At 55.3% G+C, this 23,030-nt stretch overlaps 3 protein-coding genes across 3 annotated transcripts; all 3 read left to right on the top strand.

Annotated features, from left to right (window-relative positions):
- The first annotated feature begins 4,035 nt into the window (after nt 1-4,035).
- LOC130029834 (calcium homeostasis modulator protein 2-like) lies at nt 4,036-7,131 on the top strand. Its single transcript, XM_056120857.1, has 2 exons — nt 4,036-4,575; nt 6,631-7,131. Exons 1-2 carry the CDS (start codon nt 4,036-4,038, stop codon nt 7,129-7,131), a joined length of 1,041 nt encoding a protein of 346 aa, XP_055976832.1.
- Nucleotides 7,132-11,528: 4,397 nt separating this feature from the next.
- LOC130029833 (calcium homeostasis modulator protein 2-like) lies at nt 11,529-14,591 on the top strand. Its single transcript, XM_056120856.1, has 2 exons — nt 11,529-12,074; nt 14,136-14,591. Exons 1-2 carry the CDS (start codon nt 11,529-11,531, stop codon nt 14,589-14,591), a joined length of 1,002 nt encoding a protein of 333 aa, XP_055976831.1.
- Nucleotides 14,592-19,293: 4,702 nt separating this feature from the next.
- CALHM2 (calcium homeostasis modulator family member 2) lies at nt 19,294-22,854 on the top strand. Its single transcript, XM_056120948.1, has 2 exons — nt 19,294-19,855; nt 22,038-22,854. The coding sequence occupies exons 1-2, from the start codon at nt 19,301-19,303 to the stop codon at nt 22,449-22,451; spliced, it is 969 nt and encodes a 322-aa protein (XP_055976923.1). The 5' UTR covers nt 19,294-19,300; the 3' UTR covers nt 22,452-22,854.
- Nucleotides 22,855-23,030: the final 176 nt, after the last annotated feature.

The following is a 23,030-nucleotide window of genomic DNA, read 5'->3' as shown; positions in this document are numbered from 1 at the left end:
AGCACCATCCTTCCTCCCGAACCGCTGGCTCTGGGGGAAGAATGACGATCAGAGGTATAGCGTGCAGTGGAGAAAGCAGCAGACCAGCCGCCCCTGAAGGACAGGCTTGTGGACCTGAAGAAACTCAGGCTTCACAGGCAGGAGTCCTGGATGCAAAACCCCAGTAGCAAGTTTTCCCGAGCACCACCCGGGAGTGACTCCCTAGCACAGCCCCAAGTAGAAACCTGACAGCAGAAAACCTCCAGAACCCAACTGGCACCATGCTCAAGGCCACTCTCCACACACTCGAATGACCTCACCCAAGTGGGAACAGGCAGGAAAACCTAGGTATGCGGGACCTGTGGCTGAGATCGCCAAGTCACTTGGATCGGGCCTGCCCCCCCCCCAGCTCCCCAGTTTTCCAGTAGCTTGGCAGTCACACACACTAACTGCCCCTGGCCTCACGTAATCTCATCAATGGCCAAGATCCAGAGCCTACAAACTAAAGTTCCTGGTAGAGAGGGTCTGAGAATTTCCTAATGCAGCTGCTTGACCTCTAATACTCTAGCCCACTAACATACCAAAAGTAGACACATTTGTTTGGTTTGAACATACTTACTTGTATTCTCTTATATACGGGCTTAAATGGCTCCAGAATGAAAGAGAACAACCTTCACACACTTTCCTCTTGTGTTGGGAGGGTGCTTGGTGGTGGGATTGGTGTTTGAATATTGCCTGCAATGAACTATTGTGAACTACTTTATGAAAATAAAACATATAAAATTTGTAAAAAAAATAATCACCGTATCACTGTCATCCCGTTATTCATCCATTTGTTCAAACAGGCACCAGTAACATCTCCATTCATCCCAGCCCAGGGATTTTAGCAGCCTCTTTTTACTTGTCCTTCCCAACGGTGCCGAATTGGAGGCTCTTTCAGGGTCAGGGGAATGAGACCCATTATTGTTCCTTCTTTTGGCATATCGAGTATACCATGGGGAGCTTCCAGGCTCTTCCATGCGGGCAGAATACTCTCAGTAGCTTGCTGGATTCTCCAGGAGGGACGATGAATGTACATACATCTCCGTAAAATGAATAAATAAAGTAAACACTGGCTGGAGAGATAGTACAGAGGGTAGGGCTCTTGCCTTAGCATGTGGCTTACCTGGGTTTGATACCCTGGACCACATATGCCAGGGGTCATCCCTGATCCAAATAGAAGGCATGGAGTCAACTGGGTATGGGGAAAAAAAAACATCCTGCTCCAAATTCTTTCAGCGATGCCCTCAGAGCTCAGGGTCCCACATTCTGAAGTTCCCACCCAGCAGTCCTGAGATTTGAGTTCTACTTTTGGTTTGGTTAGTTTGAGAACAACGGCCGCACCAGTTGTGCTCAGGGTTTACTTCCAGTTTGGTGCTCAGGGGTGGCTCTCGGAGATGCCTGTGGGACCATACAGAGCGAGCTGTGCTGAGGACCGCACCCTAGGACTTCTGCCAAACCTGCCCCTCAGCTCACCCAGGAAACACACGTCTCCCAGACCCTTAGGTGCTGCTTTTTGTTTGATTTCCCTCCACCTAAGATTTTGTTGTTCCCCCTCTCCCGAGTTATGAGACCCTGATCAGTACCAGCAATGCTAAGGGTGTACTTCTGTCTCTGCTCAGAGCTGACTCCTGGTGAGGCTCAGGGGACTAATTATGATGCCAGGGCTTGAACCCCTGGTTGTGCTTATGCCAGACAAGTGCCCACCTACAGTATTATCTCTCGGGCCCCTCCATCTGACGTCTGAAACAACATCAGAGTTAGCTGGAACTGGGGTGCGACCTCCTGGGAAGATGAATCAGCCAGGGCAGCACAGGGAGAGGCAGAAAGTTTTGCCATCTTCGTGCCATCTTCCTCCTTCCCAGCTGGGGCAGCTCTGCATGGTGGGGTGAGCGTCCCACAGGTGGCTGGGCTTGGCCCTGACCTGCTGAGACCTTACAGTGTAAACCGCAGAGTCCCCCCTCCCTCCCTCCCACACACCTGCTCCCCACCCTCTGCCCTGCCAATTTCCCAATTCGGGGCTGCCATGTACGTCATCAGTCGGCTGGCCCTCCTCTTTTCTGGAACAAAACTTTCTGAAGGCACCCAGATCCAGCACAGAAGCAAAGCAGGAAGTCGAGGGTTCTGCCGAAGGCCTCCACAACCCAGGCCACCTGTCCTGTCCGGGAGCTCTTGGTAAGCAAGGAGCCAGTCCTGGGGTGTACGACTTGTCTCAGAGCAGTCGGGTCGGTCCTCCTTCCCCCCCCCCTCCTGTTTTTTTTTTGAGAAATTTGGAGGTGCTCCTTGCTGGCCTGGGGTGTGGTCTCGAAAGAGGACCTGGTTCCTCCTCAGTTACCCCCACCAGTGGCCTCTGGAACCCTACTTGGGCACTTGGCACCCAGAGTCTGTGCTCACGGGAGCCTTAAAGCCAAGAAGGGCTGAGGCAGAGCTAGGGGCCTGGCGAGCTCCAGCCCTGGCAAACACACAAAGTCCCTTTTCTGGGAAACAGACCCACCCACGCCCCATCAGGATGAGGGGTCAGATCTCTCCCCGACAGCGAGTTCAGCCCAGGCCCGTCTGGAAGTCTTGGCAGTAAGCAGATGGGACACACGTATAGAGAGGGAACCCCTTGGGGCAACTCTGGGTGATACCCTACCTGTCTGCTCCCTCACCCCGCAACCTGAGGACTTTGCTTTTTCCTCACAGAGATGGAGAGAATGATAGGGAGACAGGGGATAGAAGGTTCCCTAGGGCCTCCGGGTGAGCAAAGAATAAGGTCAGCAGAGATGGAAAATTCACTTCACCCACCACCCAAGCCTCCTTAGATCGTGCTCTAAAGGCCTGCCAGGGCACCTCCATATTTGCAGTTTGCAGGGATGGAGGGTAAACCCAGGTCTTCACAGGGAAGAGGTCTGAGCTCTACCTCGAAGCCATATCCCCTACTCCATGCTCCAGTTCTTCCTGGGGTATCTCCTGCTCTTTGCAGTGGAGAAAATGGCCCCTTCTGGCCGACCCTCAGAGCTGCCCCTGGAATTTGGGTTCAGAACAGACATTCATTTTTTTTTAAATAATGTGGGAGTACTGTTATTTTTGCAGTCACTGATTAAGCTAATTGAATTGGTCATAAACTACACATTACTTTTTTTTTAATTGTATCACTGTGAGATAGAGTTACAAAGCTTTCACACTTGGGACTAGCCATATGGTGACGGAACACCCATTCCTCCACCAGTGCACATATTCCATCACCCACATCCCAGTCCTCACCCTGCCTCTATGGCAGACAATTTCCCCAATACTTTCTCTCTAATTTGGGGCATTATGTTTTGCTTGAAATTTCCCACCACCATTCAAGCCTGTCTGCCAGGGGCAGAAGCTAGATAGTTTATTTTCCATTCTCATTTTGAAAATCATGAGAGCTGGCATGGCCGCAATTGTAAATGGAAATTTCTAGATTGGAAACTGTTGGGTTCCAAAGACATCTCTGTAGGGCACGCATCCATTTTGGGATTCAGTGGGGCCTTTCTGGGCCAGGGCCCTTGGTGCGTTAAGATGGCACCTGGACAAATTGTGAGCATGACTGCCAGTATCTTGGGCAGGTGGGGATCGGGGGGAGATAGCCTGGGTCCTCTGCCACCATGTGGCCTGGCGTAGTCCTGGAACCCGCACACCTGGTCCTTGCTTGTGGAAGTTTTTGGTCACCGGGATTCCATCTGGAATAGGCGGGGAGAGCACACAAGCTCCGTCTGGGGTGTCCCAGTGAAATTGGCTCGGTATGGGGCCCAGAGAGATCTCCGGCACTGTGGGTCCTTCTGGGACTTGCTGCTTTGTATCTGGGCCAGGGCTGTTGATACGCTAAGATGGCGCCGGAGGCAAATTGTGGGCCTGACAGCCAGTGAGTAGACATGCTTCTGCCTCCTGCTTTCCTACAGGAGGTGACCAGCAGCCACCACCGTGAACAGGAGAGCCCAGCCCAGCCGTGCTGCCAATCGCCCGCCAGCCTGCACCTCGTCCTAGTGCAGCCCTTGACCTGACACCATGGTTTACCTCAGCTTCCTGTCATTCTTGTTCAAGAGTACTGATTGGGTGAGCTTAAATGGGCTAGTGGCCCTGGTCACTACAAGTGGCCAGGAGCTCTTCTCCTTGTTTGCCTTCCACTGTCCGTGCACACCAGGGTTGAACTTCCAGTACGGGCTGATTACCATCGGGGTGCCCGCCTTGGTGTTCTTCTTCATCAGCATCTTCCTCAACAAACAAACCAGGAACCTGGTGGCCGAGTGCAAGAACTGCATGAACAAGGAATGCTCAATCATCACAACCGTCTTCCTCCTAAAGTCCATCCTAGTCCGTGCTCTCGTGGCCCCAGTCACCTGGTTAGTCATCTCCCTGCTGCGCGGGGAGGCCTATGTCTGTGCATTCAGCGAGTTCATGGACCCGTCCTCGCTCACGGCCGGGGACAAGAGCTTTCCTCTCTCCCATGCCACGTGGGTCCTGGCCAGTTTCCCTTGCAGGGAGGGCCCAGCCAACCTGTCCGACTTCCAGGAGGAGGTGAACCGCAGGCTCAAGTATGAGTCTCAGGTAAGGCTCTGCTGATTGATCCTCATCCCTTTCCCTGTGAGGTATGTGTGTGGACGGGTGGGAGAGGGTTGGGGGAGCTAAGTGCCAAGGTCGGATATGATCCTCAGGAAAACTCCAAACCTGGGTCACGTAATCAGTGACAGACATGAGGCAAGATTCTTGGTGTGATAAGAATCATTTCCAGTTTCAAATAGGAGAGTTGTGCTCATTTTGGCAGTGCTGGGTGTGGAACCGGTACTCACACATGCAAGGAAAGTGCTCTATCGCTAGGTCATTTTCCCGACTCCTCCAGATAAGAATTTTGATGATTTGGGTTTTGGCCAAACCCAACAGAACTCACGAATGCTTAAAACTTAACTAGCATTCGTTTTATTTAGGGAAGGGGGAGACAGAAAAAGGGAGAGAAACAGTCTGGCGTTCAAAGGGAACAGGTACAGAGGGGAGAGAGCTGAGGATGCCCCAAGGTCAAAGAAAGGAATTACACATTCAAGCTGGGATGCAGCTGGCCTTGACCGGGAGATTCCCACTTACTCTCGCAAAGTTCCCACAGACTGGCCCAACTTGAGGTTTTCAGTGCAGATAACAGTCTGTTGCAAGGGGCCAGTGATCGTACAGAGGTGAGGGTGTTTGCTTTGCACATGGGAGCCTTAATTTGATCCCTGGCATCCCATATGGTACCCAGAGCACCGTGGGTGTGACCCAAAAAGGAAAAAAGAAAAAACAAAATGAGTCTGTTGTTAGGGTCTTGTCAAGGGCAGAGTTTGGGGGAGTCTTCTTCCACCTCACCACAACCTTCAGTTCCTATTGACGCCTCTCTCTCCTGGACCACCAACCTGTGCCAGCTGGGTCTCAGGGGGCCCTGTCCTGTGCCTTGGGCTGCTGTAGAGCCGGTGATGGAGCTGCTTTGGAGCAGCGGTCTCCAGCCTCTCACACCCGCCCACTCTCCCTGGCACCTGGGCCCTGGTCAGGCAATAAGAACCTGGGCAGTAAGAACCGAGGCTTCCAACTCTCTCCACCTGCCGACCAGCACAGCTCTGTGGTGAAATCCGCTGCTTTAGATCCCATATTGATCCCTTTGCTTCTGAGACATCCATCGCCTGCTCCTCCCTACCTTCAGCCTTGGCTTTGCTCCGAGGGGGCAGAGGGATCAGGGCAGAGTGAAGGAAGCAGCCTGGTGGGGGCTGAAGGGGCAGAGAGGAGGCTGGGGAGTGGCAAGGAGGCACTGACCTAGTCTCGGGACATGGCAAACACCAGTTGGGATTAGGGACAGTACAGGGCTAAGGCGCAAGCCTGGCGTGCACCAGCTTGATCGGGTTCAATCTGGCACCACACGGTCCCCGAGCACTGACAGGTTCAGCCCTGGAGGCTCCCTGAGCATCACTGGATTGACCCCAGGTGTCACCAGGGAAGCCTGGTCACCCCCAGCCCTACAGGGTTTGGGCAGCATCACATCCCTCAGGCCTAAGGCTAAACTGTGAGCCAGGTTGGCTGAAGTATCACCAGTGACCCTTGGTCCCAACACACACACACACACACACACACACACACACACACACACACACACGAAGCTATGGTAGAGGGGAGGGTGTGAGCAGCCCAGGAGATGCGTATGGAGACACGGGAATGGGATGCCATTACTCAGAGCTGCACAGGGCCAAAAATGGAGCGATACCCATCCCAGGGAGCCTTTAAGACAATAATGAGGCGATTTTCCAGCAAGGTAGTGAGGGTGAGGAAGAAGCGGGCATGGGGGAGCTCCCAGAGGGTCCCTGGGAGGTGGCATGAGGCTGAGCCTGGCAGTGTGAGCCAGACTTGGTGGGCTGAGATGTGGGGAATAGGGAGGCCCTGGGGAGGAGGGGAAGGCAGCGGGAATCTGGGGAATCTGCCCAATTGAAACACAGAGCAAGTGCCGCTTGGGAACGCTGGTTTCTCCTTGGGATGCAGAATTTGCTGATGCAGAGCCAGCTGGCTGGGGGGTGCTGAGGACCAGCCCCACCCCAGTCGCTCTGGACCTCCTCAGCTGCCCCTTTCTCTGACCGGCCGTCTGTGACTCAGTACTTAGGGTGGCTGCTCATCTTGTCGATGGCCATCCTGCTGTTTCTGGTGAAGTTCTTCCAGTCCTGCTGTTCGAAATTCGGCTACCGCCAGGAGGACTACGTGGCCCGCTACCTCGCCAATGAGGAGCAGCTCTTCCAACGCACAGCAGAGGTGCGCTCGCTCGCAATGGCAGCCAAAAACGTGAAGCGCTTCTTTGGGTTCGTGGAGCTCAACAAGGAGGAGGAGGAGCTGGTAGCCAAGTTCCCCGCACAAGACACCCACCCGAAGCTACAGTGGGATAAGATCACTGGCAGTTACCTGTTCCAGAAGAAGCTGGGTATCCCCCTCTACAGCCGCCTGCATGACTGGGCCCAGGGTAAACATGACAAGGCCAGGGTCATCGACACAGAGATGGAGGCCCTGCTCCCCCACCGAGAGCCCAAACTTGCTGCCAGCCTGACCCCTGACCCCTGCAGCCCCATCCTTCCTCCTGCACCAGTGGCTCTGGGGGAAGTATGAGGTTCAGAGTTATGGGGTGCAGAGGAGAAGGCAGCAGACCCAGCTGCCCCTGAAGGACAGGCTTGTGGACCTGAAGAAACTCAGGCTTCACAGGCAGGAGTCCTGGATGCAAAACCCCAGTAGCAAGTTTTCCCGAGCACCACCCGGGAGTGACTCCCGAGCACAGCCCCAAGTAGAACCCCGGCAGCAGAAAACCTCCAGAACCCAACTGGCACCATGCTCAAGGCCACTCTCCACACACTCGAATGAGCCTCACCCAAGTGGGAACCGGCAGGGAAACCTAGGTATGCGGGACCTGTGGCTGAGATCGCCAAGCTCACTCGGATCAGGCCTGAGCCTCCTCCCCCCACATCCCCAGTTGTCCAGTAGCTTGGCAGTCACACCCACAAACTGCCCCTGGCAACATGTAATCTCATCAATGGCCAAGATCCAGAGACTACAAACTAAAGTTCCTGGTAGAGAGGGTCTGAGAATTTCCTAATGCAGCTGCTTGACCTCTAATACTCTAGCCCACTTACATACCAAAAGTCACACACATTCATTTGGTTTGAACATACTTACTTGTATTCTCTTATATTCGGCCTTAAATGGCTCTAGAATGAAAGAGAACAACCTTCACACACTTTCCTCTTGTGTTGGGAGGGTGCTTGGTGGTGGGATTGGTGTTTGAATATTGCCTGCAATGAACTATTGTGAACTACTTTATGAAAATAAAACATATAAAATTTGTAAAAAAAATAATCACCATATCACTGTCATCCCGTTATTCATCCATTTGTTCAAACAGGAACCAGCAACATCTCCATTCATCCCAGCCCAGGGATTTTAACAGCCTCTTTTTACTTGTCCTTCCCAACGGTGCCGTATTGGAGGCTCTTTCAGGGTCAGGGGAATGAGACCCGTTATTGTTCCTTCTTTTGGCATATCGAGTATACCATGGGGAGCTTCCAGGCTCTGCTGTGCGGGTAGAATACTCTCAGTAGCTTGCTGGACTCTCCAGGAGGGACGATGAATGTACATACATCTCCGTAAAATGAATAAATAAATAAATTAATTAATAAAGTAAACACTGGCTGGAGAGATAGTACAGAGAGTATGGCTCTTGTCTTAGCATGTGGCTCACCTGGGTTTGATACCCTGGACCACATATGCCAGGGGTCATCCCTGATCCAAATAGAAGGCATGGAGTCAACTGGGTATGGGGAAAAAAAAACATCCTGCTCCAAATTCTTTCAGCGATGCCCTCAGAGCTCAGGGTCCCACATTCTGAAGTTCCCACCCAGCAGTCCTGAGATTTGAGTTCTACTATTGGTTTGGTTAGTTTGGGAGACACGGCCGCACCAGTTGTGCTCAGGGTTTGCTTCCAGTTTGGTGCTCAGGGATGGCTCTCGGAGATGCCTGTGGGACCATACAAAGCGAGCTGCGCTGAGGACCGCACCCCAGGACTTCTGCCAAACCTGCCCCTCAGCTCACCCAGCAAACACATGTCTCCCAGACCCTTAGGTGCTGCTTTTTGTTTGTTTTCCCTCCACCTAAGATTTTGTTGTTCCCACACTCCAGTTATGAGACCCTGATCAGACCCAGCATGCTAAGGGCTTACTCCTGTCTCTGTGCTCAGAGCTGACTCCTGGTGAGGCTCAGGGGACAAATTATGATGCCAGGGCTTGAACCCCTGGTTGTGCCTATGCCAGACAAGTGCTCACCTGCAGTATTATCTCTCGGGCCCCTCCATCTGATGTCTGAAACAACACCAGAGTTAGCTGGAACTGGGGTGCGACCTCCTGGGAAGATGAATCAGCCAGGGCAGCACAGGGAGAGGCAGAAAGTTTTGCCATCTTCCTCCCTCCCAGCTGGGACAGCTCTACATGGTGAGGTGAGCATCCCACAGGTGGCTGGGCATGGCCCTGACCTGCTGAGACCTTACAGTGTAAACCGCAGAGTCCCCACTCCCTACCCCCCACACCCCTGCTCCCCACCCTCTGCCCTGCCAATTTCCCAACTCGGGGCTGCCATGCACGTCATTGGTCTTCTGGCCCTCCTCTTTTCTGGAACAAAACTTTCTGAAGCCACCCAGATCCAGCACAGAAGCAAAGCAGGAAGGCGAGGACACCACCGGAGGTCTCCATACCCCAGGCCACCTGTCCTGTCCGGGAGCTCTTGGTAAGCAAGGCGCCAGTCCTGGGGTGTACGACTTGTCTCAGAGCAGTCGGGCCGGTCCTCCTTCCCCCCCACCTTGTTTTTTTTTTTTGGAGAAATATGGAGGTGCCCCTTGCTGGCCTGGGCTGTGGTCTCAGAAGAGGACCTGGTTCCTCCTCAGTTACCCCCACCAGTGGCCTCTGGAACCCTACTTGGGCACTTGGCACCCAGAGTCTGTGCTCACAGGAGTCTTAAAGCCAAGAAGGGCTGAGGCGGAGGTAGGGGCCTAGCGGGCTCCAGTTCTGGCATCCCCACAAACTCCCTTTTCTGGGAAACAGACCCACCCACGCCCCATCAGGATGAGGGGTCAGATCTCTCCCGGACAGCAAGTTCAGCGCAGACCCGTCTGGAAGTCTTGGCAGTAAGCAGACGGGGCGCATATATAGAGAGGGACCCCCTTGGGGCAACTCTGGGTGATACCCTACCTGTCTGCTCCCTCACCCCACAACCTGAGGACTTTGTTTTTTCCTCACAGAGATGGAGAGAATGATGGGGAGACAGGGAATAGAAGGTTCCCTAGGGCCTCCGGGTGAGCAAAGAATAAGGTCAGCAGAGATGGAAAATTCACTTCACCCACCACCCAAGCCTCCTTAGATTGTGCTCAAAAGGCATGCCAGTGCATCTGCATATTTGCAGTTTGCAGGGGAGGAGGGTGAACCCAGGTCTTCACAGGGAAGAGGCCTGAGCTCTACCTCGAAGCCAAATCCCCCACTCCATGCTCCAGATCTTCCTGGGGGTATCTCCTGCTCTTTGCAATGGAGAGAATGGCCCCTTCTGGCAGACCCTTGGAGCTGCCCCTGGGATTCAGGTTCAGAACAGACTTTTTTTTTTTTTTTAATAATATAGGAGTACTGCTATTTTTTCAGTCATTGATTAAGCTGATTGGTTTGGGCATAAACTACATATTACTTTTTTTTTTAATTGTATCACCATGAGATAGAGTCACAAAGCTTTCACATTTGAGACTCAGCCGTACAATGACAGAACACCCATTCCTCCACCAGAGCACATTTTCCATCACCCACATCCCAGTCCTCACCCTGCCTCTAGGTAAAGGTAAAGGTAAAGGCCCTCCCTTTGATCGCCGATTTGCTCGAGCGGGCCCAGTAACGTCTCCATTGGAGACTTTGTTGTTACTGTGTCTGGCATATCAAATACTCTCGGTAGCTTGCCGGGCTCTCCGAGAGGGGCGGAGGAATCGAACTCGGGTCGGCCATATTGGCCGCGTGTAAGGCAAACGCCCTACCTCTGTGCTATAATGTCCCCAATACTTTCTCTCTAATTTTGGGCATTATGTTTTGCTTGAAATTTCCCACCACCATTCAAGCCTGTCTTCCAGAGGCAGAAGCTAGATAGGGGCTGGAGCAAAAGCAGAGTGGGTAGGGCATTTGCCTTGCACGCAGCCAACCTGGGTTTGATTCCCAGCATCCCATATGGTCCCCTGAGCACCGCCAGGGGTAATTCCTGAGTGCAGAGCCAGTAGTAACCCCTGTGATTCGCCAGGTGTGACCTCCCCCCCAAAAAAGCAGAAGGTAGATAATTTATTTTCCATTGCTCATTTTTAATATAATGAGAGCTCGCATGGCCACAATTTTAAATGTAAATTTCTATATTGGAAATGGTTGGTTTCAAAAGACATCTCTGTAGGGCACTAATCCATTTTCGGATTCAGTGGGGCATTTCTGGGACATGACTCTTGGTGCACTAAGATGGCACCTGGAGGCAAATTGTGAGCATGTCTACCAGTCTCTTGGGCAGGTGGGGACCCGGGGCGGGGGACAGCCTGGGTCCTTTGCCACCATGAAACCTGCTGTAGTCCTGGAACCCGCATACCTGGGTCTTGCTTGTGGAAGCTTTTGGTCACCGGGATTCCATCTGGAATAATCGGGGAGAGCACACAAGCTCCGTCTGGGGCGTCCCGGTGAAATTGGCTCGGTATGGGGCCTAGAGAGATCTCCGGCACTGTGGGTCCTTCTGGGACTTGCTGCTGTGTCCCTCGGCCAGGGCTGTTGGTGCGCTAAGGTGGCGCCCGGAGGCAAATTGTGGGCATGACAGCCAGTGAGTAGACATGCTTCTGCCTCCTGCTTTCCTACAGGAGGTGCCCAGCAGCCACCACCGTGAACAGGAGAGCCCAACCCAGCCCTGCTGCCAGGCGCCCACTAGCGTGCACCTCGTCCTAGTGCAGCCCTTGCCCCGACACCATGGCTAACCCCAGCGTCCGCTTCCTGTCATTCTTGTTCAAGAGTAATGATTGGGTGAGCTTACATTGCCTAGTGGCCCTGGTCACCGCCATTGGCCAGGAGCTCTTCTCTTTGTTTGCCTTCCACTGTCCATGCACACCAGCCTGGAACTACCAGTACGGGCTGATGACCATCGGGGGGCCCGCCTTGGTGTTCTTCTTCATCAGCATCATCCTCAACAACCAAACCAGGAACCTGGTGGCCGAGTGGCGGTGCCACAAGATCAAGAAATGCTCAATCATCACAACCTTCCTCCTCCTAAAGTCCATCCTAGTCCGTGCTCTCGTGGCCCCAGTCACCTGGTTGGTCATCTCCATGCTGCGCGGGGAGGCCTATGTCTGCGCATTCAGCGAGTTCATGGACCCGTCCTCGCTCACGGCCGGGGACAAGAGCTTTCCTCTCTCCCATGCCACGTGGGTCCTGGCCAGGTTCCCTTGCAGGGAGGGCCCGGCCAACCTGTCCGACTTCCAGGAGGAGGTGAACCGCAGGCTCAAGTATGAGTCTCAGGTAAGGCTCTGCTGATTGATCCTCATCCCTTTCCCTGTGAGGTATGTGTGTGGATGGGTGGGAGAGGGTTGGGGGAGCTCAGTGCCCAGGCGGGAAATGATCCTCAGGAAAACTCCAAACCTGGGTCCCGTAATCAGTGACAGACATGAGGCAAGATTCTTGGTGTGATAAGAATCATTTCCAGTTTCAAATAGGAGAGTTGTGTTCATTTTTGCAGTGCTGGGGGTGGAACCGGTACTCACACATGCAAGGAAAGTGCTCTATCACTAGGTCATTTTCCCGGCTCCTCCAGATAAGAATTTTGATGATTTGGGTTTTGGCCAAACCCAACAGAACTCACGAATGCTTAAAACTTAACTAGCATTCGTTTTATTTAGGGAAGGGGGAGACAGGAAGAGGGAGAGAAAGAGTCAGGCGTTCAAAGGGAACAGGTACAGAGGGGAGAGAGCTGAGGATGCCCCTAGGTCAAAGAAAGGAATCACACTTTCCAGCTGGGATGCAGCAGGCCCGGACAAAGTTCCCACAGACTGCCCCGACTTGAGGTTTTCCATGCAGATTAGAGTCTGTTGCAAGGGGCACAGTGATCATACAGCAATGAGGGTGTTTGCCTTGCACATGGGAGCCTTAATTTGATCCCTGGCATCCCATATGGTACCCAGAGCACCACGGGTGTGATCCAAAAAGCAAAAAGAGAAAACAAAACAAAATGAGTCTGTTATTAGGGTCTTGTCAAGGGCAGAGTTTCGGGGAGTCTCCTTGCAGCTCACCACAGCCTTCAGTTCCTGTTGATGCCTCTCTCCCCTGGACCACCAACCTGTGCCAACTGGGTTGTGCTCCAAACAGCACCATCACCGGCCCTCCTGTGCCTTGGGCTGCTGTAGGGCCGGTGATGGTGCAGCTTTGCAGCAGCGGTCTCCAGCCTCTCACACCCGCCCACTCTCCCTGGCACGTGGGTCCTGGTCAGGCAGTAAGAACCTGGGCAGTAAGAACCGAGGCTTCCAACTCTCTCCACCTGCCGACCCGCACAGCTCTGTGGCGAAATCTGCTGCTTTAGATCCCATCTTGATCCCGTTGCTTCTGAGACATCCATTCCCTGCTCCCTCCTCCCTTCAGCCTTCGCTTCGCTCTGAGCGGGCAGAGGGATCAGGGCAGAGTGAAGGAAGCAGCCTGGTGGGGGCTGAAGGGACAGAGAGGAGGCCGAGGAGTGGCAAGGAGGCACTGAACTACTCTCAGGCCATGGCAAACACCAGTTGGGACTGGAGACAGTAAAGGGCTAAGGCGCAAGCCTGGCGAGCACCCAGCCCATCGGGTACAATCTGGCACCACACAGTCCCCGAGAACTTCCAGGTACAGGCCTGGAGGCTCCCTGAGCATCACTGGATGGGGACCACGCATCACCCAGGGAAGCCTGTTCACCTCCAGCCCCACAGGGTTCAGGCAGCACCACATGCCTCAGACCCTAAGGTTAAATTGTGAGCCAGGTTCGCTGAAGTATCACTAGTGACCCTTGGTCTCAACACACTCACACACACACACACACACACACACGAAGCTACAGTCGACGGGATGGTTTGAGCAGCCCAGGAGATGGGTATGGAGACACGGGAATGGAATGCCATTGTTCAGAGCTGCACAGGACCAAAAGTGGAGTGACACTCACCCCAGGGAGCCTTTGAGACCAGCTTGAGGAGATTTTCCAGGAATGAAGAGGGTGAGGAGGAAGCTCCCTTTGGGGGAGCTCCCAAAGGGTCCCTGGGAAGGGGCATGAGGCTGAGCCTGGCAATCTGAACTAGACTTGGTGGGCTGAGATGTGGAAGGAGGGAGGCCCTGGGGAGCAGGGGAAGGCAGCAGGAATCTGCCCAATTGAAGCACAGAGCAAGTGTCAGTTTGATGCCAGAGGGATCGAGTCAGTAGTCGAGCTGGGAACACTGGTTTCTCCTTGGGATGCAGAATTTGTAGATGCAGAGCCAGCTGGCTGCCGGGTGCTGAGGGTCAGCCCCACCCCAGCTGTTCTGGACCCCCTCAGCTGCCCCTTTCTCTGACTGGCCGTCTGTGTCTCAGCACTTAGGGTGGCTGCTCATCTTCTCGATGGCCATCCTGCTGTTGCTGATCAAGTTCTTGCAGTCCTGCGGCTCGAAAATCGGCTACCGCCAGGAGGCTTACTTGACCAGCTACCTCGTCAACGAGGAGCGGCTCTTCCAGCGCACGGCCGAGGTGCGCTCGCTCGCGATGGCGGCCAACAACGTGAAGCGCTTCTTTGGGTTCGTGGCGCTCAGCCAGAGGGACAAGGCACTGTTGGCCAAGTTCCCCGAACAAGGCACCCACTTGAAGCTACAGTGGGACAACATCACTGGCAGTTACCTGTTCCAGAAGAAGCTGGGTCTCCCCCTCTACAGCCACCTGCACGAGTGGGCCCAGGGTCCACGTGGCAAGGCCAGGGTCATCAACATGGAGATGGCGGACCTGCTCCACCACCCGGAGCCCCAACTTACTGCCAGCCCGACTCCCAACCCCTGAAGCACCATCCTTCCTCCCGCACCGCTGGCTCTGGGGGAAGATTGACTTTCAGAGGTATGGCGTGCAGAGGAGAAGGCAGCAGACCGGCCACCCCTGAAGGACAGGCCTGTGGACCTGAAGAAACTCAGGCTTCACAGGCAGGAGTCCTGGATGCAAAACCTCAGTACCAAGTTTTCCGAGCAACACCCGGGAGTGACTCCCTAGCACAGCCCCAAGTAGAAACCTGACAGCAGAAAACCTCCAGAACCCAACTGGCACCATGCTCAAGGCCACTCTCCACACACTCGAATGAGCCTCACCCAAGTGGGAACCGGCAGGAAAACCTAGGTATGCGGGACCTGTGGCTGAGATCGCCAAGTCACTTGGATCGGGCCTGGGCCCCACCCCCCCACATCCCCCGTTTTCCAGTAGCTTGGCAGTCACACCCACTAACTGCCCCTGGCCTCACGTAATCTTATCAACGGCCAAGATCCAGAGCCTACAAACTAAAGTTCCTGGTAGAGAGGGTCTGAGAATTTCCTAATGCAGCTGCTTGACCTCTAATACTCTAGCCCTCTTACATACCAAAAGTAGCACACGTTTCTTTGGTTTGAACACACTTACTTGTATTCTCTTATATACGGGCTTAAATGGCTCCAGAATGAAAGTGAACAACCTTCTCATTGCAGCACTCTTTACAATAGCCAGAATCTGGAAAAAACCTGAGTGCCCAAGAACAGATGACTGGTTAAAGAAACTTTGGTACATTTACACAATGGAGTACTATGTAGCTGTTAGAAAAGATGAAGTTATGAAATTTACATACAAGTGGTACTACATGGAAAGTATCATGTTAAGCGAAATGAGTCAGAAAGAGCGGGATAGACACAGAAAGATTGCATTCATCTGGGGAACATAAAGCAACAAAAAGGGAGAGTGACACACAGGAATGGCTGAGATTAGTACCAGGAATTTTGCTCCATGAATGGAAGGCCAGCCACAGGCTCTAGGTGAAAAGGAAGCTCAGATAGAGAAGAGAGTACCAAATGAAGGGTGTTGTGAGGGCCCTCCCAGGGTGGGAGAAGCATGCTAAAAGTAGTCGATAGACCAAACATGATTGCCACTCAAAGCCTCTCTTGCAAAACACAGTACCCAAAAGAAGAGAGAGAGAACAAGGGGGAATACCCTGCCACAGAGGCAGGATGGGACAGGGGTGGGGGATGAGGGTTTGGGGGATGCTGGGACCCATGGGGATGGATGACAGGCACTGGTGGAGGTATGGGGACTTGATCATTGTATAACTGAAACCCAAGCACAAAATTTGTAAGCCTATAACTGTACCTCATGGTTTTTCACTAATAAAAAAAAAAAAAAAAAAAAAAAGAAAGTGAACAACCTTCACACACTTTCCTCTTGTGTTGGGAGGATGCTTGGTGGTGGGATTGGTGTTTGAATATTGCCTGCAATGAACTATTGTGAACTACTTTATGAAAATAAAATATATAAAATTTGTAAAAAAATAATCACTGTATCACTGTCATCCCGTTATTCATCCATTGTTCAAACAGGCACCAGCAACATCTCCATTCATCCCAGCCCTGAGATTTTAGCAGCCTCTTTTTACTTGTCCTTCCCAACAGTGCCGTATTGGAGGCTCATTCCATGTCAGGGGAGTGAGACCCGTTATTGTTCCTGATTTTGACATATCGAATATGCCATGGGGAGCTTCAAGGCTCTGCCGTGCAGGCGGGATATGCGTGGTAGCTTGCCAGGCTCTCCAGAAGGGACAGAGAATGTACATACATTCTCCGTAAAAATAAATAAATAAATAAATAAACACTGGCTGGAGAGATAGTACAGAGGGTAGGGCTCTTGCCTTAGCATGTGGCTCACCTGGGTTTGATACCCTGGACCACATATGCCAGGGGTCATCCCTGATCAAAAAAAAAAAAAAAAGGCATGGAGTCACCTGGGTATGGGCAAAAAAAACAAAAACAAAATCAAAAAACAGCATCCTGCTCCAAATTCTTTCACTGACGCCCTCAGAGCTCAGGGCCCCACAGTCTGAAGTTCCCACCCAGCAGTCCTGAGATTTGGGTTCGACTTTCGGTTTGGTTAGTTTGGGGGTGGGGTGGGGGAAAGGCCACACCGGTGGTGCTCAGGGTTTACTTCCGGCTTGGTGCTCAGGGGTGGCTCCCAGAGCTGCTGTGAGGCCATGCAGAGCAAGCAGCACTGAGGACCGGACCCCAGCACTCCTGCAAAACCTGTGCTCCATTTCTTCCAGCCATCACACTTCTCCCAGGCCCTGGGGTGCTGGTTTTTGCTTGTTTTCCCTCCACCCTAGATTTGCTTTGTTTTTCAGTTTTGGGGCCTCAGCCAGCATGGCCCAGGGCTTATCCTGGCTCTGTGTTCTGGGATGACTCCTGGCAGGCTCAGGGCATCATCTGTGGTGCCAGGGGTTGAACCATGCAAGACAAGTGTCCTACCCGCTGTCCAGCCCCCTCCACTCAGGTCTGAAGCAGCACCAGAGTGAGCTGAGACAGGGGTGGGGCTGCCTGAGAAGATGATTCAGCCCAGGGCAGGGGGGGAGAGGGGATCCTTCCATCTCCCTCTCTCCCCAGCTGGGGCAGTTCCTCAAGGTCGGGGGGGGGGGGGGGGGGGCGTCAAGCCTCAGAAGGTGACCCCCTAGAGTCAGCGCTGCAGGCAGGGGAGTGCCCTCTCCCTCCTCCGCCCCCCTGCTCCCTGGCTCCTCCCCGCCCTTTGCCCTGCCTCGGTTCCCACCGCGGGGCTGACATGCGCGCTCAGACCAGCTGGCCCTCCTCTTTTTCCGAAGTGAAACTTTCTGAAGTCACTGGTCTCCAGCACAGAAGCAAAGCAGGAAGGCGGAGGGCAGTGCCTGCGGCCTCCACCCCTGCGAACCTCTGGTCCCGGAGCCGCTGGAGAGGACGACGCCGCTGCCTGAGACCCCGCAGCCGCTCTCGGTAAGCAAGTCGCCAGCCCTGGCTGTGAGTTTCCCCAGGGCAGAGTAGGGCTGGTCCCCACACCCGTCCCCCATCCCTCCTGTTATTGTCGGCAGAGTCTGAGGGTGCCCCTCCCTGGCCCCAGCTGTAGTCTCAGGAGAGGGCCTGGGCCCTCCTCAGCTCACCCCCACCACGGCCAGGACTCTGGAACCGTATTTGGGCACTTTGCACCCAGAGTCTGTGCTCGCGCTCACGCTCACGGGAATCTTAACGCCGGGAAGAGCAGAGGCAGAGAGAGGGCTGGGTGCCAGCTCCCACGTCCCCACAAACTCCCTTCCCGGGGAGCAGGAACAAGCCAGGATCCCTCTAGGTGTGGGGGGGTCAGATCTCTCCCCTCCCCTCGCACACCCCCACTCTCCGCTCCTGGCACCCGGCAACCTTGGCCTGGCTGGAAGTCTTGGCAGCTAGCAGAAGGGGCGCAGGTATAGGGAGGGGCCCCCATGGGGCGATGCTGGGCAGACGCCCCACTGTCTGGTGCCCGCAGCCCTCACGCCAACCCAGCCCCCGCCCTAAGGACTTTGGTTTTAACTCACAGAGATGGAGAGAATAATGGGGAGACAGGCCACACCCCGGCCCCAGTCTCAGTCGTGTGGGTGGTGCCTGAGGGGTGAGCCCCGTAGAACTCTCTGTCCTGGGGCCCAGACTTCCTGTCGCTGGCGGGCCGGGGGGAGGCCTGGGTCCAGGGTCTGGTGGTCAAGGCTACCAAGTCGGGAAGAGGAAATCAGGGGAGAGAAGGTTCTCCAGGGTCTATGGATGAGTAAAGAGCAAAGCCAGCAGGAACTGGCAGGATGGAATTCACTTCACCCAAGCCTCCTGAGATCCTACTCAAAAGTTCTGCCTGGGCACCTCCATATTTGCAGTTTGCAGGGGTGGGGGGCGAACCCAGGTCTTCACAGGTAAGAGGCCTGAGCTCTCCCTCGAAGCCATATCCCCCACTCCATGCTCCAGATCTTCCTGGGGGCATTTCCTGCTTTTTGCAATGCAGGGCATGGCCCCTTCTGCGTCTCTGGGTATCACCGTGGGCACAGCAGGTGATAGATACAGAGGGCCATTGCCAGGCCTCTGCACTCCCTCCCTGGCCCTCCCGCTTCCCTGAGAGGACAGGGGCCCAGAGGAGGTGCCGGAGTGGGCAGAGCTGGGAGCCAGTGCCTGGGACTCTCCCCAGCCCCTCGGGCCACTCCACAGCACAGGGTCACCTTCTCCCCCACCAGGGGCTCAGGTCCCCTCCCACATCAGGACACTGGCTCTCCAGACCACTGCCTGGTCCATCCCGCAGTCCAAAGGGCAGTGAGCGTCCCCGTTGCTGCTGGAAGGCCACGGGGCCCTCCTCAGCCCTCCAGGAAGAAGCTTGGGAAGCCAGGAGGTCTGAACATCCGAGGCAGGAGGGTGCACAACTCTGCCCCTTAGAGGCCGCCCTGGCAAGCCACTGCCCCTTCTCCATGAGTCTGGGGGTGAGAGCCCGCTGAGGGATCCCAAAGATGATGCGGACCACCATCACTGTCCCCAGGTCCCGCGGGGCATCATCCTTGTCAGACTGACCCCAGGAGCTGCTCCTGGCATTGGGGTTCAAAGCAGACATTCTTCTGCCTCCTGCTGTCCTACAGGAGGTGCCCAGCAGACCCCAGCATGAACAGGATGGCCCAGCCCAGCCCTGCCGCCAGGCGCCCGCAAGCCCACACTTCCTCCTAGTGCGGCCCCTGCCCCGAAACCATGGCCGCCCTCATCGCCGAGAACTTCCGCTTTCTGTCACTCTTCTTCAAGAGCAAGGATGTGATGATCTTCAATGGGCTGGTGGCCCTGGGCACCGTAGGCAGCCAGGAGCTCTTCTCCGTGGTGGCCTTCCACTGCCCGTGCGCACCAGCCCGGAACTACCTGTACGGGCTGACGGCCATCGGGGTGCCCGCCTTGGTGCTCTTCCTCGTCAGCATCATCCTCAATAACCAGACCTGGAACCTGGTGGCCGAGTGCCAGTACCGCAGGGCCAAGAACTGCTCGGCCGCCCCCACCTTCCTGCTCCTGAGCTCCATCGTGGGCCGCGCTGCCGTGGCCCCGGTCACCTGGTCAGTCATCTCCCTGCTGCGCGGGGAGGCCTACGTCTGTGCACTCAGCGAGTTCGTGGATCCGTCCTCGCTCACAGCCGGGAACGAGAGCTTCCCTCGCTCCCATGCCACGCAGATCCTGGCCAGGTTCCCCTGCGGAGAGAGCCCTGCCAACCTGGCTGGCTTCCGGGAGGAGGTGAGCCGAAGGCTCAAGTATGAGTCTCAGGTGAGGCTGTGCTGAGGGTCCTTATCCCTTCCCTGGGAGGTGGCGGGGGCTCAGTGCCCAGGCGGGAACTGATCCTCAGGAAGACTCCAGACTTTGGGTCCTGTTAATTAGTGGCAACCCTGAGGCAAGATTCTTTTTTTCTTTTGCTTCTCGGGTCACACCGGGTGATGCACAGGAGTAACTCCTGGCTCTGCACTCAGGAATTACTCCTGGCAGTGCTCAGGAGAACCATATGGGATGCTGGGACCGGGGCTGCGTGCAAGACAAACGCCCTACTTGCTGCGCTATCGCTCCAGCCCCTGAGGCAAGATTCTTAGTGGGACAAGAATCATTTCTAGTTTCAAGTAAGAGAGTTTTGTTCATTTTGCATTGCTGGGAAGTGGGACCCAAGGCAAGGAGAGTGCTCTATCGCTGAGTCATTTTCTCAAAGTACTTTAAGCCCAGTCCTCTATCTGGACTTTAAGTACAATAGTTTTAGTTAGGGGAGGGGAAGAGAGTAAGAGGGAGAGTGTCAGGCATTCTAAAGGGAGCATGAGCAGAAGGGAGGGAGCGAGAAGCCCCAAGGTAAAAGAGGAATTACACACTCAAGCTGGGGTGCGGCTGGCCCAGATGGGGAGGTCCCCACTTGCTCTGGGAGGTCCCCACTTGCTCTCACAAAGTTCCCCCAAACTGCCGCAGCTTGAGGTTTTCCATGCAGATCAAAGTCTGTTACAGGGCTGGAGCGATAGCTCAGTGGGTAGAGCATTTGCCTTGCACACGGCCGACCCAGGTTTGATTCCCAGCATCCCATATGATTCCCTGAGCACCGCCAGGAGTAATTCCTGAGTGCAGAGCCAGGAGTAACCCCTGTGCATCGCCGGGTGTTACCCAAAAAGCCAAGAAAAAAAAAAGTCTGTTGTTAGGGTGTTGTCAAGGGCAGAGTTTGGGGGAGTCTTCTCGCAGCTTACCACAGCCTTCAGTTCCTGTTGGCACCAACCTATGCCAGCTGGGTCTCAGGGGGCCTGTGTCTGCAGCCACAAAGGGCCATGCCCTGTGCCTTGGGCTACCGTAGGGCCGTAGGGCCGGCAATAGCTCGGTGCAGAGCTCTCCAGTCTCTCACACCCAGTCTGCCCTGCACCTAGGTCCTAGCTGGGAAGTAAGAGCCCAGGCTTCTGATTCTCTCCACCTGCCGACCTGCACAGCTCTGCTCTAGATCCCATCTTGGTCCTATTGCTTCTGAGAAATTCACGGCCTGTTCCCTTCTACCTTCAGCCTTGGCTTCGCTCCAAGGGGGCAGAGGGATCAGGGCAGAGTGCAGGAAGCAGCCTGGTGGGGGCTGAAGGGGCAGAGAGGAGGCTGGGGAGTGGCAAGGAGGCACTGACCCAGTCTCGGAACATGGCAAACACCGGTTGGGGCTGGGAACAGTACAGGGCTAAGGTGCAAGCCTGGCGTGCACCCAGCTCGATCGGGTTCAATCTGGCACCACATGGTCCCCGAGCACTGCCAGGTTCAGCCCTGGAGGCTCCCTGAGCATCACTGGATGGACCCCAGGTGTCACCAGGGAAGCCTGGTCACCCCCAGCCCCGCAGGGTTCGGGCAGTATCACATCCCTCGGGCCTACGACTAAACTGTGAGCCAGGTTGGCTGAACTATCACCAGTGACCCTTGGTCCCAACACACACACACACACACACACACACACACACGAACTACAGTAGAGGGGAGGTTGTGAGCAGCCCAGGAGATGGGAATGGAGATACGGGAATGGGATGCCATTGCTCAGAGCTGCACAGGGCTGAATGCAGCAACACCCACCAAAGGGAGCCTTTGAGACCAGCATGAGGCTTTTTTCTAGCAAGGTAGTGAGGGTGAGGAGGAAGTGGGCATGGGGGCACTCCCAGAGGGTCCCGGGAGGTGGCATGAGGCTGAGCCTGGCAGTCTGAGCCAGACTTGGTGGGGCTAAGATGTGGGGAAGGAGGGAGGCCCCGGGGAGGAGGGAAAGGCAGCAGACATCTGCAAAGTTCAAGCAAGACCCTATGCCAGGGAGAGAGAGGGCAGAGGGACGAGTCCCGCTGGGAAGGCCGGCTTCTCCTTCAGAAGCAGAATTTGCAGCCGGGGAGGTCCGAGCCCGCGGGTTAGGGGCCGAGGGTCAGCTTCACCCCGGCCGCCCCAGCCCTCCTCAGCCGCCCCTTTCTCTGACCAGCTTTTCGGGTGGCTGCTCATCGGCACGGTGGCCATCCTGGTGTTCCTGACCAAGTGCCTCAAGCACTACTGCTCGCCACTCAGCTACCGCCAGGAAGCCTACTGGGCCCGCTACCGCGCCAACGAGGACCAGCTCTTCCAGCACACGGCCGAGGTGCACTCGCGCGTGCTGGCGGCCAGCAACGTGCAGCGCTTCTTCGGCTTCGTGGCGCTCAACAAGGAGGACGAGGAGCTGGTGGCCAAGTTCCCCGTGCAAGGAACACAGCCGCGGCCACAGTGGAACGCCATCACCGGCGTCTACCTGTACCGGGAGAACCTGGGCCTCCCCCTCTACAGCCGCCTGCACAAGTGGGCCCAGGGTCTGAGTGGGAAGAGCACGGCCCCCGACATGGAGATGGCCCTGCTGCCCCCCTGAGGCCCGTCCTGCTGCCAGCCTGACGCCCCACCACCACCCCCTGAACTGCATCTGGGGGGAAAGTGAGGTGGAGAGGCCTGGGGTGTGGCCGCCCCTGAAGGACAGGCCTGTGCACCTGAAGAAACGCCCTCGGTGAGGGGCACTGGCTTGCCAGGCTGAGCTCAGGCTTCGCAGGCAGGAGCCCTGGACGCAACACTAGTGCCAACCATTCCTGAGCATCACCCAGGAGTGACTCCGAGCACAGCCTGGATATGGCCCCAAACTCAGAAGTCCCTTCCTGTGCCAGCATCCGGCAGCGGCTGTGGAGGAAAGAGCCTCCCCGGGACCAGCCTTACTCGGACATTTCCGGGGCTTGCTGATGGGGCTGCCAGCCGTCAAGCAGGGACAGTGACACTGCAGCGGGTTTTGGGGGACATCGATTGGGCTGTGAGTCTATGTTCGGTAGCCCAGTGGTCTGCCGGGAAGTGGCCGTCATGTGCACCGGCTATGTTTTGTGCTCGAAAACTTGGATAAAGCTTTTCTTAGGAGAAAGGGCCAGCGTGGTGTCCGTGATCACACGTCGCCAGCTGAAATCCCGTT

This window comes from Sorex fumeus, unplaced genomic scaffold (assembly GCF_029834395.1).
Source record: "Sorex fumeus unplaced genomic scaffold, SorFum_2.1 ptg000043l, whole genome shotgun sequence".
Taxonomy (NCBI): Eukaryota; Metazoa; Chordata; class Mammalia; order Eulipotyphla; family Soricidae; genus Sorex; species Sorex fumeus.
This window is presented reverse-complemented; position numbering and strand designations above follow the sequence as displayed.